Source organism: Phocoena sinus, chromosome 21, assembly GCF_008692025.1.
Source record: "Phocoena sinus isolate mPhoSin1 chromosome 21, mPhoSin1.pri, whole genome shotgun sequence".
NCBI classification, from domain to species: Eukaryota; Metazoa; Chordata; class Mammalia; order Artiodactyla; family Phocoenidae; genus Phocoena; species Phocoena sinus.
Genome location: NC_045783.1, coordinates 9,678,235 through 9,692,519, shown reverse-complemented (window position 1 = coordinate 9,692,519; position 14,285 = coordinate 9,678,235). Strand labels below are relative to the sequence as shown.

Genomic DNA, 14,285 nt, shown 5'->3' with positions numbered 1-14,285 from the left:
TATTTGAAACACGAATGAGAAAGATCTGGTAGAGAAGTAGCAGCTGCAAATGCAATAAAGGGAGGACGGTTCCTGTCTTGCCGGCCCTGACAGAGCAGAAAGAAACATTCTAGAGCCTAGAACCCGGGAGGGGTTGCCTGGAAGCAGGGGGAGCATTCTCTTGTCTCCAAAAGGAGGACGAGCAGGGTTGCAGGCAGACCTCCGTGCTGGCCTGGGGGAAGCTGACTCCCTTCCGCTGTTCTCTGTGTGTGTGAGCCTTTCCAGGAGGAAGTGATACCCTTGGCTGAGATGAAGGGGGATCGAGGTGAGACAGAATGAAAGACACAGACGGACCTAGAGAAATCCTGGCAAGGTCTCCTGTTGCATTCCTCAACCTGTACCACCCTCTCTTTTTCTTCCTACCTGGATTCCTATTTTAAGAGACCCAAATTCTGGAAACGTAAATTTATATTTTAAGTAACAACTGAAGTAACAAGGTCTAAGAGTTCAACACAAAATGCCATCCTCTTTCAGTAATAAAATATTAACTCTCTATTTTTCCTATGAAATTAAAGAAATCAAGTGATTTTGCTGTGTTAAAAAAAAGACTCCACTTTTGACATTTTCAACTTCATTTGAATTAACAACATTCAAGAAAAGGCCAGCTAAATTACTGTGTTTGAAATGAAAACTCTGAACTTTTTCACATGTCAAAAATGCTTTGATAATGGTAGATTCAAACTTTTGTTAGAGACCTCTATTTTGATGGTTTAAAAACACGTAAGGTTCATTCTCATTTTTTTTTCTGGCATAATTTAAACATGACTTGAATAGTACATAGAACCATTACTTTGAGCTGAGACAAGGCTTAAGGGCACGAGAGACACGGTCAGACCCACTTCCACTGTGAACGGACTCCCTGCACCATAGTCCTGATGGGAAATACCGACACGTGGCCAAGAGGACATGGTGACAGGTGAGAAGGCTACCTGGTGATGGGGCCAAGGGGCTTGAAGGTGGTGATGGTGGCCGTTGGGGGTAGAGACAAGGGACTTCAGGTGAAGCAGTGACAGTGCATGGCTGACCCTGCTCCTTGTGTCTGCGTCCTGACTTGTGTGTACAACAGCCAAGACTCCACTCCACTCCCAGTCAGAAAACTGTGCCCAACTAGAAATGACTCCAGCCGTACAAGCCTTTAACCGGCTAGGGAGGTTTACCCTTACAATTTACCTGTAAGAAGCATCCCTAGATGTCTTTTGACTCCTTACCTTGGTAAGTGAGTTTAAATCCCTGCCGGTTCTGCGAGTGGTCGCTGTAAAAGTGGATGAGCGTTTCATGAGTTGTGCTCAGCAAGGGCGCAGGCAGGTCGGGGCCACTGAACTGCCCCATCATCGGGCTGGTGTGGAAAGGTCCGTTTTGAATTTCAAGGTAGTCATGATTAGCTTCGGTAGAAAAATTCAGAAATTGAATATGTGCACCTATGAAAAAATATGCAAAATCGGTGGAAGTTAATATCAAATTTTATGATAATGTTTACCAATAGGGATTAAAATTGTATCAGTTTCCCCAAACAGCATCTCTCCAGGAGGCCGAGTGGAGCACACACTTTGTGAATTACAATGATCCTTGGTTCAGTTTCACCTCAGCTACCTACTAGCTGTGTGACCTTTGTCCATGTAGTAAATGCCCCTAAGTCAACTTATTTGTGAAATACGGGTGTTACCAGCATTGCATCACAGAGACAAGCAGGTATAATTCTTAGAATGGTGACTTACATCCATACATATGGCAGTGATTTTGTCCAGCTGCTATTATAATCATTACAACCAGAAACACAAGGTTGTAATCGTACGTCAAATCATCCTTAATTTGTGGCTTTATCAAGGAAGAAGCCAATACAGATCTAACAAAATGCAACAATCTTTAAAGTGGCTTTTAAATGGAAGGGCATACCACTGCACAAGAAACTTCTTGGTTTGGTAAGTGATTGCTTCAATTGTGTAGTGCCTGCAAAACAAATTACTGGTGTTTGCAAGAAACGCACTCGGATCAACCCCACTCTAGCTCTCACAATTCAATCTAACAGCCTGGCACAGGGCAAGATACCAAGACGGTCTGAAGGACCCACATTGCTAGCATCACACTGATCTGTGTCTCAGATAAACTACAGTGATAGCTTAGAAGAAAATCATCAAAATATTTTAGAGTTATTTGCATTGTGGTATTGTTGAAAATTTAATTGACTACTGTGTCTGAAATATTTTAATTCACTTTCAAGTTTATTTAGAATGCCAAAGACATTTTTGCACAAATCCAGGCAATTAAGTTAGATTTGTAAAGCCTAAACTGAGAAGACCAGCAGCTATTGTAGACCATTCTCTCAACATACGAGGAAAGCTTTACTTTGTGTTATTCTTCTCCTGTTCTTGATAGATAAAAAGAGATTTATTTTTTTCCTTTTCATCTAATATATTTGACATGTTTTCTAGGTTTTAGGAAATTAAAGATATTAAAATTATCATATTAAAGATCATGTTAACGTGGATTACCTTAAGTGTAAATACCTAGAGAATTTAAAGTAACATATCTACTTAGTATTGATGGAAAACGCAGGTATCAAAAGCCTGAATTCAATTAAAAAAAAAAAGAAGAAGAAGAAAAGCTCATGCAAAGAGTAATAGGGAAGAACAACCTAAAGGTACTCAATAAAGTTTAAAATCATCCAAGAAACACAATTTTATCAATTATGAAGAAAACCTTGTGAGGAGGAACAAAAGAGTAAATAATGGCCTTTCTGGTTGGGCAGAGTGTAAAGCCACCTATCACTCTTGGGGTTCAGTTTATCAGGTAATCACTGTTATGACCATCATTTCACAGATGAGCAAACTAAGGCTCAGAAAGGCTGGGTGTTATGTCCCATGTACCACAGGGAGAGGCAGAGTTGGATGGACACCAACTCCAATTGACAGAGCCCTCATGTTCTCTGGTTTAGCATGAAAATGTGCTAGTCAAAAGTTAATGATATCACCATGTTAAAAATATTACAATTTTTTTGGAGAAAATAATTTTGTATTAAAATTGTTCAATCTAGTTTGATAGAGAAGATTGGAAGAGGTAGAATGTGGAATACTTCATGAAGAGACCGAGAGAGTGAAAAGCAGAAGAAAGACTTACAATGAAACATCTTTAACAAGCCAACCAAACTTTGGAATCCTTTTTGGAAGGAGTAATTCAATTTGTAACATATGGTCCAAACATATGTACTGGTGACACATGAGCAGCCAGAGAAGGAACAGCCCAGCCTGTGTCCGTCCTGCCCATTCTAATACTAGGCACAACAGACGACCAACATGGAACAAACCTATAAATTTAAAACATTTCTGCAAATATTAAAAAGTGTTGAAAAGACGTCAGTGAGCTAATTCATTTTCTCCTAAATCCCAGTAAATACGTTTGGTCAAAAGAAATCTGGAAGCAAGAAAAGAAGAAAGAGAGAGAGAAGGATTGAGAGAGATAAAGATAGAGAAAAAGAAAGAGAGAGAGAGACAGGGAGAAAGCAAAGAAGGAAGGAAAGCAGGCAGGGCTAGTGGTCCCCAGCCCTTCAATTCTGACCTGTCTCCTGTGACAGTTGAACCACTTCCTGAGTCACGCACAGTATCTGATCTATTCCCTCACCCACTGCTGAATTAAATACAGTTCTCTTTTGTGGCCTGGTCCACAAATCTGATAAGAAAAAGAGGTTTTTTTAGCTAATTAATAAACTATACTAATGGATTTCTTTTCTTTTGGTGGCTACATCAAGGCCACGGAACCCCTGTGGTCCACAGAGTTTCATAAATACCCGTCACATTCTTCACCAGGAGGAAGAACACAGAAGCTGACACAATAATAATAAAAAACGAATGCTGAATTACTAACATTTCTATTTACGTCCTAAAAGTACCAGATAGGATGTGAAACTAGGGCAAGATTAGAACACTTAAAAAACATATCCTCTTTTTAGGTATAAAATCAAATAGCAGGGAAATGGCTTAAAATAGGCTCATTTCAGATAAGCATATGCAGACGTCAGATGTATTCATCCAGAGACTCATTTTGAAATTCACAGAATGACCCAGTCAAGAAAGAAATGAGAGACAGCAAGCAGATCAAGGGGCAAAAAAAAGGAAGGCTGGCCAATATCTCTAAAGCAAAGGAAATGGTGACCGTGGCCTTTTACTGATTCGGAATTAAACTTGAAATGGAATTATGACAATTATAATTTTATGAAAAAAATTAGCATATTAAGCAGGATAAAGTATCCAGCCACATATCAAACTACCTAATACATATCAGGAAATAGAACCAAGCCCAGCTCTAATCTGGTTTAGAATGGAATTTTTAGCTATCTAATTTTCAGCAAATTGTGTCCAGTTTGACATCATGAAGCCAAAACGAAGGGATTAAAATAAGTGTTAACCTATTCTTTTCTTACCTCACAGAATACCAAAAATGTGTCATTGCAACAAGAACACCAGTCTGAATGCCCATCTTGGGTGGAATTTACACCGATTGTCATTACACACTGAAAATTAAGTGTCAGTAAAAGGCACCTGCAGAAAAAATTTTGACTTTGGATTTTGACAAAATTTTGAATAGTAACCTGACAATGGCTTCAGAGTTAAACTCTCGTCTCTTAGGTGATAGAACCTGTGAATAGTAAAGTGCTCTATTTTATATCTTCTGTACATAATAAACACAGAGCAAAGGAGTTAACGGTTTTAGAATTCAGTGGATAGTCTAAAGAGTCTCTTACATCCTCCTTAGACTTCTAGATGGTTTAAAGGCATGGCCAATTTGGACCTCATGGTGTGCGGTATAAGTGCAGTGGGTTTTAAATATAAAAAGCAGTTATACTGCAATAAAGATGTTAAAAAAAAAAGTAATGGTAAAGTAGAAAAACTTGATTTCATTTCTGTTAACTATGCCTTTAGAAATTTTCAAGAAAATAGAGACACAAGTTCTGTGGTGATTGAGCTCATGCCAAAGCCACACAAAACAGCAACCCAAATTTGTGGAAAGGAAAGGAAACAACATAGAAATCACTAGAGCATTTGGCTTAGAAACTAAAAGCAGTTAAGTAATGCCTTCTCCATATCAGGCGTTTGCATTACTTCCTAACGGCTGTCGGAGAATGATATTTTATCGTATTCGTTTTAAAGATAAGGGATAAAGGTTCAAAAACATGTTGATAACTTGGGAAAATTCATACCATCAGTCACTGACAGAACTAGGATTTCTACCCAGCTAACCTCAGAGCTCAAAGACATGAGGAACCACCATATACACTGCCCACTCCTTAGACAAAGTCTCTTGATTGCAGGCCCTCACAGAGGCTGGATGCAGGAAATAGCTGCTGGGGGGGATGAGTAATTAGCAAGGGGAGACCAAGGTGGCTTTCAAGTGATGCCAGAGCAACCAATCATTTTGTCTATTTAATTAAGCTACTGACTGGTCCATGCATGTGGGACGGAAGAAGGATTAATCAGAAGAATTATGTGACGGAGCTGGTAGCTGCTTAACGAATGGGTCGGATATCTATCAGGTGGGCCCATGCATATTCAGTCGTATGGAAAGATCCAAAACACAGCAATAAAATCCTCCATGAGTGAAAGGCATCTAACCTATTTTTTTTCAAGAAAAGGCACTGATGTCTCATATTCTGGATAGGTGTGTTTTTCAGGGTGCCTGGGGGAACTGCAGTCACCGGTACAGTAATTACTAGTACAATTAATACCCTAAGCAACCCAAACCCAAACTGACAATCCAGGAAACGGGAATGTACATGCCTCTTCCCTAAATTTAAATGTATAATGTCATGTTTAGAAGTATATTTACAGATTATAAAATTTATCACAGACAAACCTGGTGTGGTACTTAAATTTAATCTGTAGCAAATTATTCCGAAGCATGACTACATCTATTCTAAAGCGCTAGGGACAGTCATACTATTTTGCGTGCAGTTAGGATTTAAGACATAAGGTTTCTTTTTGCTTATTCTTCAAGATGCTTTTTAAAGCCCAATACTAGGCAATATCACAGATTTTAAAGACAAATAATTTTAATTGTAATATTTCATAAATATTTTTAAAATTTTGACCTTTCTTCAAATAAGTTTTTTTAGGTTCATAGATCATGATCATGAGGTCAGACAATACAACTGCTCTTTTTTTTTTTTCCTGAGTTACTGTCTTGCATATTGGTTTATCAGTGAGTGAGCTACATACGGAAATATGCCAGACGACAGCCTTCTCAAATCACAGAACAGTAAAGTTGGGAAAATAAATTAATAAAATGTGTATATCCATTCATGAGTAAAATGCTTCTGATGCGGTTTGAAAGAACAGTGGGAACCATTGGCAGCAACAATCCAAAGGCCAGCTAGCTTTTTCCTGCTGTTGTTTACGACATGCCAAGCCCGGTACTAAATTTCCCGCCCGAGTTGTTTTGGTGAATCCTCATGTAACCCTGTGTGGTTATTTCCTTTTCAGAGGTGAGGAAGACGAGGTCCCTGGAGGTTCACTCAGTGCAGTAGCCCGAGTGAACTATCATTACTCGTCTTATAAACTTGTGACCCTCAAGATGCTCAGACCCTGTTGGAACCTCCTGGGTCACCTACAGCTCCGATCCTGACACCTGGCTCTAAACACTGAACCAACCATGTCCAGATCTTCAGATCCCCAGGGTGAGAAAACAGACCTGGCTTTGAGGATAGCTGAGCCAATGTTGGTTAAAGACAAAGGCTTCTGTTCCGTCTACCACAGAGCACAATTACGGCTTCTATGTTCAGAGAGTTCAGGATTTAAAAAACAAAACTAAAAAACCTGGAAGAAACAGAGCGCCTCTGTGATCCTTCTGTGAACTGTCTCCCCGTTTTTATCCCCACACTCTGGTGGCCCCTTCAGGAACTCAGTGGACATGAACCTCACGTGTGTTCTCCACGCTGGGGGGAGGGGTCCCTTCCACGCTCCCCCTTGCCCTGGTGGCCTCACGCCAGCCGCCGTCTTGGCGGCTTTCAGCTGAGCAGGTGGACCCTCCCTTTCCTGCTGCCCTCCCGGCACAGATTCTCAAGGCAAGAGCTTTGAAAACTTAAAAAATATAATCCTCTTCTAGGGTAACGATTTCCACTTATGCTTATGCTCATTCATCCCTCAACTAACATTCATGAGTACTCAACTACTCTGAGACACTCTGGGACATTCTGTGAGTATCTAATTTGGCACCCCTATCATACTGCGTACTTTTGAGAAAATCACAGGTGGGGAAAACCCAAATTAATGAACTAAGATATAAGGACATCATGAGGCAGACAAGGAAAGGCACGATAGGGAATCGAAATTTCACACAGACTGTGGATTTCTGAAGCAGGCCAGAATGGGATTTTAGTGTACATAACAATTAAAATTAGGAACTATTTAAGGTAAGTAACCTGAAAGTTCATAACTAAATATGATAAAAAGCCATTTTCATAAACCTAAATCAATGCAAGTTATAACAACAAAAGTTTATAGAATACGAGAATGAGTCATAACCTGAGAAAAACCTTAAAAATTGTTCAAAAGAAACTACCACCATTACTGAATTCCAGTGATACATTATAAAAGACAGTGTTATAAAGAGATTGATAATTGAATTAGGGACGCTACATTCTGCACGTCATGTGCCTCTACTGTTCATCATTCAACTAATTTAATTTGCCTTGAAAAGTCTTGCACGGCTGAACTGATTTTTCAAGTAACTTTCTGTTCTCAAAGTTATTCTGCCAAAGATTTATTTAAATCTGTAAGCTACTTTCAATTAAAGACACACTTAGGTCAACAGAATAGGCCCATTTTTCACTCAGCCTAATTCTTTCCAATATAAAAATTAAAAAGTTGAATTTTGAGGAATGATAAAGTGTCTCACTCACCGTAGCCAGTGGGCAAGGCGATCTTCCAGGTGCAGTCCAGGTTGCTGGGGTAGGTGCCCGGGAACCCCGGGCTCAGGATCACGCCCCCCATGCTGCTCAAGGTCCCCCCGCAGGTCGCTGTCGGCCGGACAAGGGGAGTTAGTGCTGTGTGTCATCGTTTTCCAGCAAGGACAATTCCCTCCCCCCACTCTATGGGACCACGCTACCTAGAAGCAAGTCTTCAGAAACGAACCTGCACCTCATTTCAGCACATACATAATGCGATGCCCTTCAGTTATTTACGGGTCTAGTTCTCCCTCCTGAGTTTCCACTGCTTAAGGACAAAGACAGGTCTTCAGTTTATCTACTTCTGGTCCACAGAGGCTCCCAGTAAAGCTTGGTCAATTTAATGCATTTCGGTCAGGCACCCGATTGACTTTCAGGTTCTGAGTTGTCATCAATACTCACACCTTTAAGTCAAGACAACTATCATTGTCCTGGGAGAGAGAGAAGGGGGTCTCGATGTTGGGTGCACCTCCTGTCAAACAAGGATGATAACCTAATTCCTTGAGTACTTAGTTATCACTGTATGTGATCGCATTCTTTTGTTCATCTCAAAAGACAAGAACCATTGGATAGGCGTACAAACAGAGCCCCCAAAAGCTGTGTATCCATCTTTTTTCCTTTGTGATATTTTAAAAACTCCATCAATGGGATTCTCTTATTTTACATCTGTCCAATGATCCCAGCAAGATTTTCAGTATAACCCTCAAGTCTCAGCCTTCTTCTCGGGGCTCATCTGTCCACCATAATTTGGTAGCCTGACTCCTGCCTCCTGCTGGGGAAACCCCTCCATGCCAGGCCTTTTCTTATGGTTAAACAGCATATTCAAAGAGTTTTTGGTACAATGGTATGGCTAAAGAACAAGGTGCTTATTTTTATAAAAGAGCCAGATATCTTGGGGTTTTAACTGGGTTTATATATCTTATTTTATACAGATTCCTGATATTTTGGTAAGAATATATGGGATTTTTACTCCAGGGCACAGGCCATGTCCCGCTGGAGGGATCCCATGATGCAGGGAATGCCAGCTTGGTGCAGGGCCCTGGCAAACGGCTTGGCTACCCTGAGGCTTGTCATGATGTTCAATTTAGTTAATACTGGTTAAGCTCTGGGAATGACGCTTGACACTCAGTAACTTGCAGAGAAGTGTTTTGCTGTAAATTATCTTCCTTAGTACTATTATTAAAAAAATCAGGACTTGAGATTTCCAAGAACTTACTAGTAAAATACTATCTCTTCATGGATTTCTAGTCCTAAAATCCCCCAGCTTGGATTAATCTAAAGCTAACAGCTAAAAAAACTTTCAATCTCTCAAATAAGTCTTTGAAATTTATTGTGGGATGCTTGTGAGTTTTCCAATGAAAAAACTTCCTCTATACCTTGTAAGGAATTAGGAGCAAGCAAGTGTTATGGAAGTTGATGCATCTTTGACATCTGCTAATATACGAAACATGTAAAATAAAAGATACAATTAATTATATTTGGCTAATATAAGTAAACTATTCAAATAAAACATTTCCTCACATAATACAGAGTGTCAGCAATGACTACCCACTGTGAGTTGATTTTATTTCAAAGCTTAAAATATTTAAATTCCCACGTTTAAGGGAAAGCTCTTCATTTAAAAATAAATAGGGAGACGGATGTTCTATGGCTGAATCCCAGTCCCAGTGAGTCCCTCCACAAGGGCGGCTGCCTTGATATCAAATACTCTTTGATATAAAATACTGTCCCTCCAACTTCACATCACTTATCGGTACTTCTCAATTTTGTTTCTGGAAATGTGATTTTCCTGAGGCTAAAGGTGTACACAGAACCCTTCTCAGACTCTCCGACCAGCTACATTCATTCTTGCCATGAATTAATCCACTGGCTTCTGATATGCATGTGCTGTGCGTTTAGTGCCTCGAGCTAGCACTCTTGCATCTAATCCCTGTTGGTTGGTTCAGAGATGCTGGAAAAGCTGAGGAACCACATCCAGGGGGAGAAGATGCTTGTCCAATCCGGTAACAGCATTATTATGTTATCATCATGTAACAAATGTTTGAAAGGAATTTAAAAGTGCATCTGTGAAGCTCAAAGGTGGCTCAAGGAGATCACCATTACGTTACTGATAATATGCACAGAGACCCAGTGACGGAAGGCATGTCCATACCAATGCAAAGGGGAGACGGGTAGTTCCAACGACGAACAGTCCCTGGCATACAGGAGATGTGGGAACGGCCCTGTTCAAGAGAAAATGAAATAAAACTCACATAACTGAACATAGAGTATTTAAGGCTTAAATGTTTGTGAGAACATCTGTACTTTCTTTGGTTTTCCCTTTTTGATTTAATTACAAATGCAAAAAAATCAGAACTCATGAAATCTACTAATGTGCGTTAATGAATCTCATATTTGGAATTAAAATAGAAAAAAAATCCATAATCACTGTGTTTCTTGTCACTGAAATCAAAATCTTGTGATGTCCCCTTCAACGGTCTTTATTTCTGCCAGGATGCTTCCCTAATGCTTACAATGTTAAGCTGAATTGGTCAAAGTCAGTCTTTTTTTTAATCATCAAAAGTTACAGTTTTTGGTCTGAGAGGCTGAAAGTGATTAGGAAATACTAGGTATTGATCTGAAGGGTGACATGTCAAAGGTAAGTAATCTGCTCATACAAAGGTTAACTTTCACGGTTGCCTACGGTTCAAGTGCAACTCACATGACCTTTACGGTTCAGCAAAGAACTGGGTCAGTTCTTCCTTTATTGGAGAAAAAGGGAGACTTAATATTCATTTTATTATCAGACAGCCTCACAGCTGTCAAATTAACGTGTCTGCGATGAAATTAATCCCCATCATTCAAGGTCTCTTTATCCTCTAAATATATAAAGTTTTCAACCTTCAAAAAATCTGTCCTATTATTACTCTTTTAAAAATTAAACAGCAGCAGGTTAAATTCTTAGTCTTTTGTGCTAAAATCTCTTTTAAGATGAAAGAGAAGGTAGTGAACGGGCACCTCTGTGTGCAGACTATTCAATTTTACTTTTTTCCTCATTGTGACTTGGTGGTTTTATGTGCCATGCATACTTATCTTGTGAATTTCCATTTGCCAAACAAAATTGGCACAGAGGCAGCTGAAAAACAAACCTTTAATTCATGTTAAATAATCCCAGCCATATTGGGAACGCATCAAACAAGAATTTGCACTAAGGCAGTTATCAATGACAAACCGATTCCCCAAGCTTAGGAAGGTTTCATACTCAATTCATGTGCCACAAAACTCATTTTCTCCTACTTCCTAATATTCTTAAAAGTTGTTCCAGTAAAGGAAGACTACACTTATTCTTAAAGAAGACATGCAGGATAATGCTTTTCCTGCCAAATTTCATGCTCTGTATCTCCTCATTCTCTGACCTATTACGTTATCTTTAATAAATTTCTTTCTGAATTTTGGACAAACATAAAGTACAAAAGCCTTTAAAGCTATTTATGGAAGACTACCAATAAAATGGTCATTTATTACCAATCTAGGTCACATTCTGCTATTGATTTCAGCAAAGACATTTCATATTAGTGATTCCAGCTGAAATTTTTATAATGGATCCAAAACAAGGCAGGAATCTGTGTATTTATTTACTGGCTTCAAATGGGAATTTTCGTTTTTCATCTTTTAAAAGAAAAGTAAAACAAATCTAGAGAGAAGGAAATCGTTAATCATTCAGATATCCGGGACTGACCTTTGATGTGTCCTGTCTCTGCCACTTTATGCCTGAATCTCACTAGGCAGATGCACTTATAGACATTTGTACGTAAACCATAAAAGGAACAATTCTTTCCATGAATAGTATGTAATTTATGCATGCTGTCATTCCAAATATACTAATGCGTTACCAAAATTCCCAGTTGTTAGCAACTTTTTAAAAAGTCCAGAATCCTTTTTAACTCATGTGAATGAGAGACAGTCACAGCTTGTAAATTCAATGCTTGAAACTGTTATAAAGAAAAAAAAATCTTAGTTTGCATTTGAAAACAAGAGCTAAGTGGCCTGACTGGACTCTACAGATGTGTGTCTGCAGGCTTTTATCTCTAAGCAGCATATTAAACAATTCATTGTAAGAAATGTCTTTACTAAATAACCCTTTCTAGTTTCTTCTCTGAGGGCTACAGAAGTCTTCTTTATAAAAGGATGCTGACAGTAAATGCAAAGTGCTGTCATAAACGTGTAGAAAGATGAACACACGTGAGTGAGAGAAAGTGTTAACGTGTGGGAATTTGGGAGAGGAGAGAGACAGCATGATATTTACATGGTTTAAGTCAATTTATAAAGAAGTAAAAAAAACCCAAAAAGCATAAAAATGGCTTGTCAGTATAGAGTAAGGTATTCCTCTAAATGAAACCCCTGGGATGTGACTTATAATTCTTTCTGCTGTAACACGTGAAACAGGAAGTTTCTGTCCTTAAAGAATCAGTTAAAACAGCCTTGACGTGCTTGGTTAAAAGCTTGCTTCCATGGATGAAGGTTTGGCAAAGCTTCTTCAGTAACTCCTGTTCTGCTTTCCAAGTCTCCGCCCATGTTTTTGCAGAGTCAAAGCAATTACTGTGATACCCACCAAGATCTATGAACGCAGGTTGTAGGTTGTTTTGATGAAGGTGGCTTTATATGCTGATGTTTGTTTATAATAATAGCTATACTGGCTTTCGTTTGCTGAAGTGTGTTAGGTGTTTTACTGATATTTTCTCAAACTTAAGACCCAGGCTGATTTCTGCAGGTGGTCCCTCCAGATGTGCCAGCTCGTCTGCCCACCCCCTCCTCTCAGGCACTGGCTCACTCCCCTTCTCCATTAGGGAAAGATGCACCCCCAGTGCCACACCATGAGGTTGACTGAGAGTAACATAGGCTCTGCACGTGAAGCACCTGGCGGGCAGGCCATCAGCTTCTAGCGTTTGCTGCTGCTGCTCTAACTGGTCTCAGTTCTGCAAGATATTTACCCCAGCGCACAGAAATGGGACTATATGCAATGCTGTCACTTCACTGCTGTATCTGCGAAACTTCTTTCTGATGAGCACTCCAGGTTTTATTTAAGTCACTTACAGAATACAACTAAAAATAATGTTCCTGAAACACCTTCAGCTTCAGTGTTGTAATAAACATACAGCAAAAAGTACTCTATTACCTGAATTAACTGAAGTGTAGAAACCTAAGTAGGCTTAAATATGTCTGTTGGACTTTGGAATATACATGTTTAGATTTCAGTACTCATTGTTGGTAGGGAGAATTATATGTGGATTATGCTAGAGGACACAGATAAACTGTTCTGGGAGCATGCTTATTTGTGGCTAACCCAGAAAACAAATAACAGAAACATGACTCATGTTGCTATACATTGGTTTGTAAAATGTTTATTAAAACTTTACATAAAGAAATTTAATTAAAAAAATAAAAGACTATAAAAACTTCTGCCTAACATTTCTTGAAAAGCATTTAACCCTATTATTTGAGCACCATATTTACCTGGCACACAAGTAGGCACTTGAAGATTTACTGAACTAACTCATAAGAACAGTCTGCAATGCAGGACAAGCATGGGACTCAGAGCCGACCCAATTATCGGGTTGCCAGGAGGGGACTGTTGAGGAGACTGTGTCACTGCTTTGTCCCTTAGAATTTTATCTAGTTATTGGGAGAGTATACATTTTGAAATAAAAGTATTATGAAAATAATATGCTCAACCTTAAAAGGATGCTTTATCATTTAGAAGCTATTTCCGCATCATCATTAAATTTACCTGTATGCATGGTTTAATACGACTACTTTGATTCACAAACTGAATGAGAGAAACTAGATTAGGTCTCTGGGTACAAATCTAGGGCGTTGTCTTAAGTGAGCTGGCTGAGGATTACCATGCTGAGCCCCTCTACTACCAAAAGCTCAAATAAAAAAACAAAATACCTGCAGCGTGTACCCAGGCTCGCACTGAAAGGACAGCACATCGTTCACCATGTATCGGTCTCCTGTTTTGATGCTGTTGCTGGGAAGGGCTGGCTCTTGGCAAGCAGCAAGACCTACGGCTGGGGAAACGTAAAGAAAAACACTTACAAGCTGTGTAAAATGAACAATATTCTTATCATTCGAATAGCGAAACAGCGTTTTCCTATTGCTCTCCTCCTATAGAAATGAACAAAAACTCTCTCTCTTGTCTACCAAGAAGACATTAACTTTCAATCAGTTTGAGCTAAATCTTAAATATTAATTAATTTCATTTCCACAGTGTAATGAAATTTCTTTAAAGAATAAAATTTGTTACTTCCACATTTAGTGTAAAACACTCCAA

At 39.2% G+C, this 14,285-nt stretch overlaps 1 protein-coding gene across 1 annotated transcript in view; it reads right to left on the bottom strand.

Annotated features, from left to right (window-relative positions):
- The window catches only part of CSMD1 (CUB and Sushi multiple domains 1), a 1,813,702-nt gene that overhangs the window by 150,953 nt on the left and 1,648,464 nt on the right, over positions 1–14,285 (bottom strand). Inside the window, exons 38-41 of the mRNA XM_032618622.1 lie at positions 13,904–14,022; positions 10,125–10,194; positions 7,928–8,044; positions 1,248–1,457 (exon numbers count right to left, since the gene is read on the bottom strand). Coding sequence (XP_032474513.1) covers positions 1,248–1,457; positions 7,928–8,044; positions 10,125–10,194; positions 13,904–14,022 — 516 coding nt within the window. The remainder of the gene's footprint in view (positions 1–1,247; positions 1,458–7,927; positions 8,045–10,124; positions 10,195–13,903; positions 14,023–14,285) is intronic.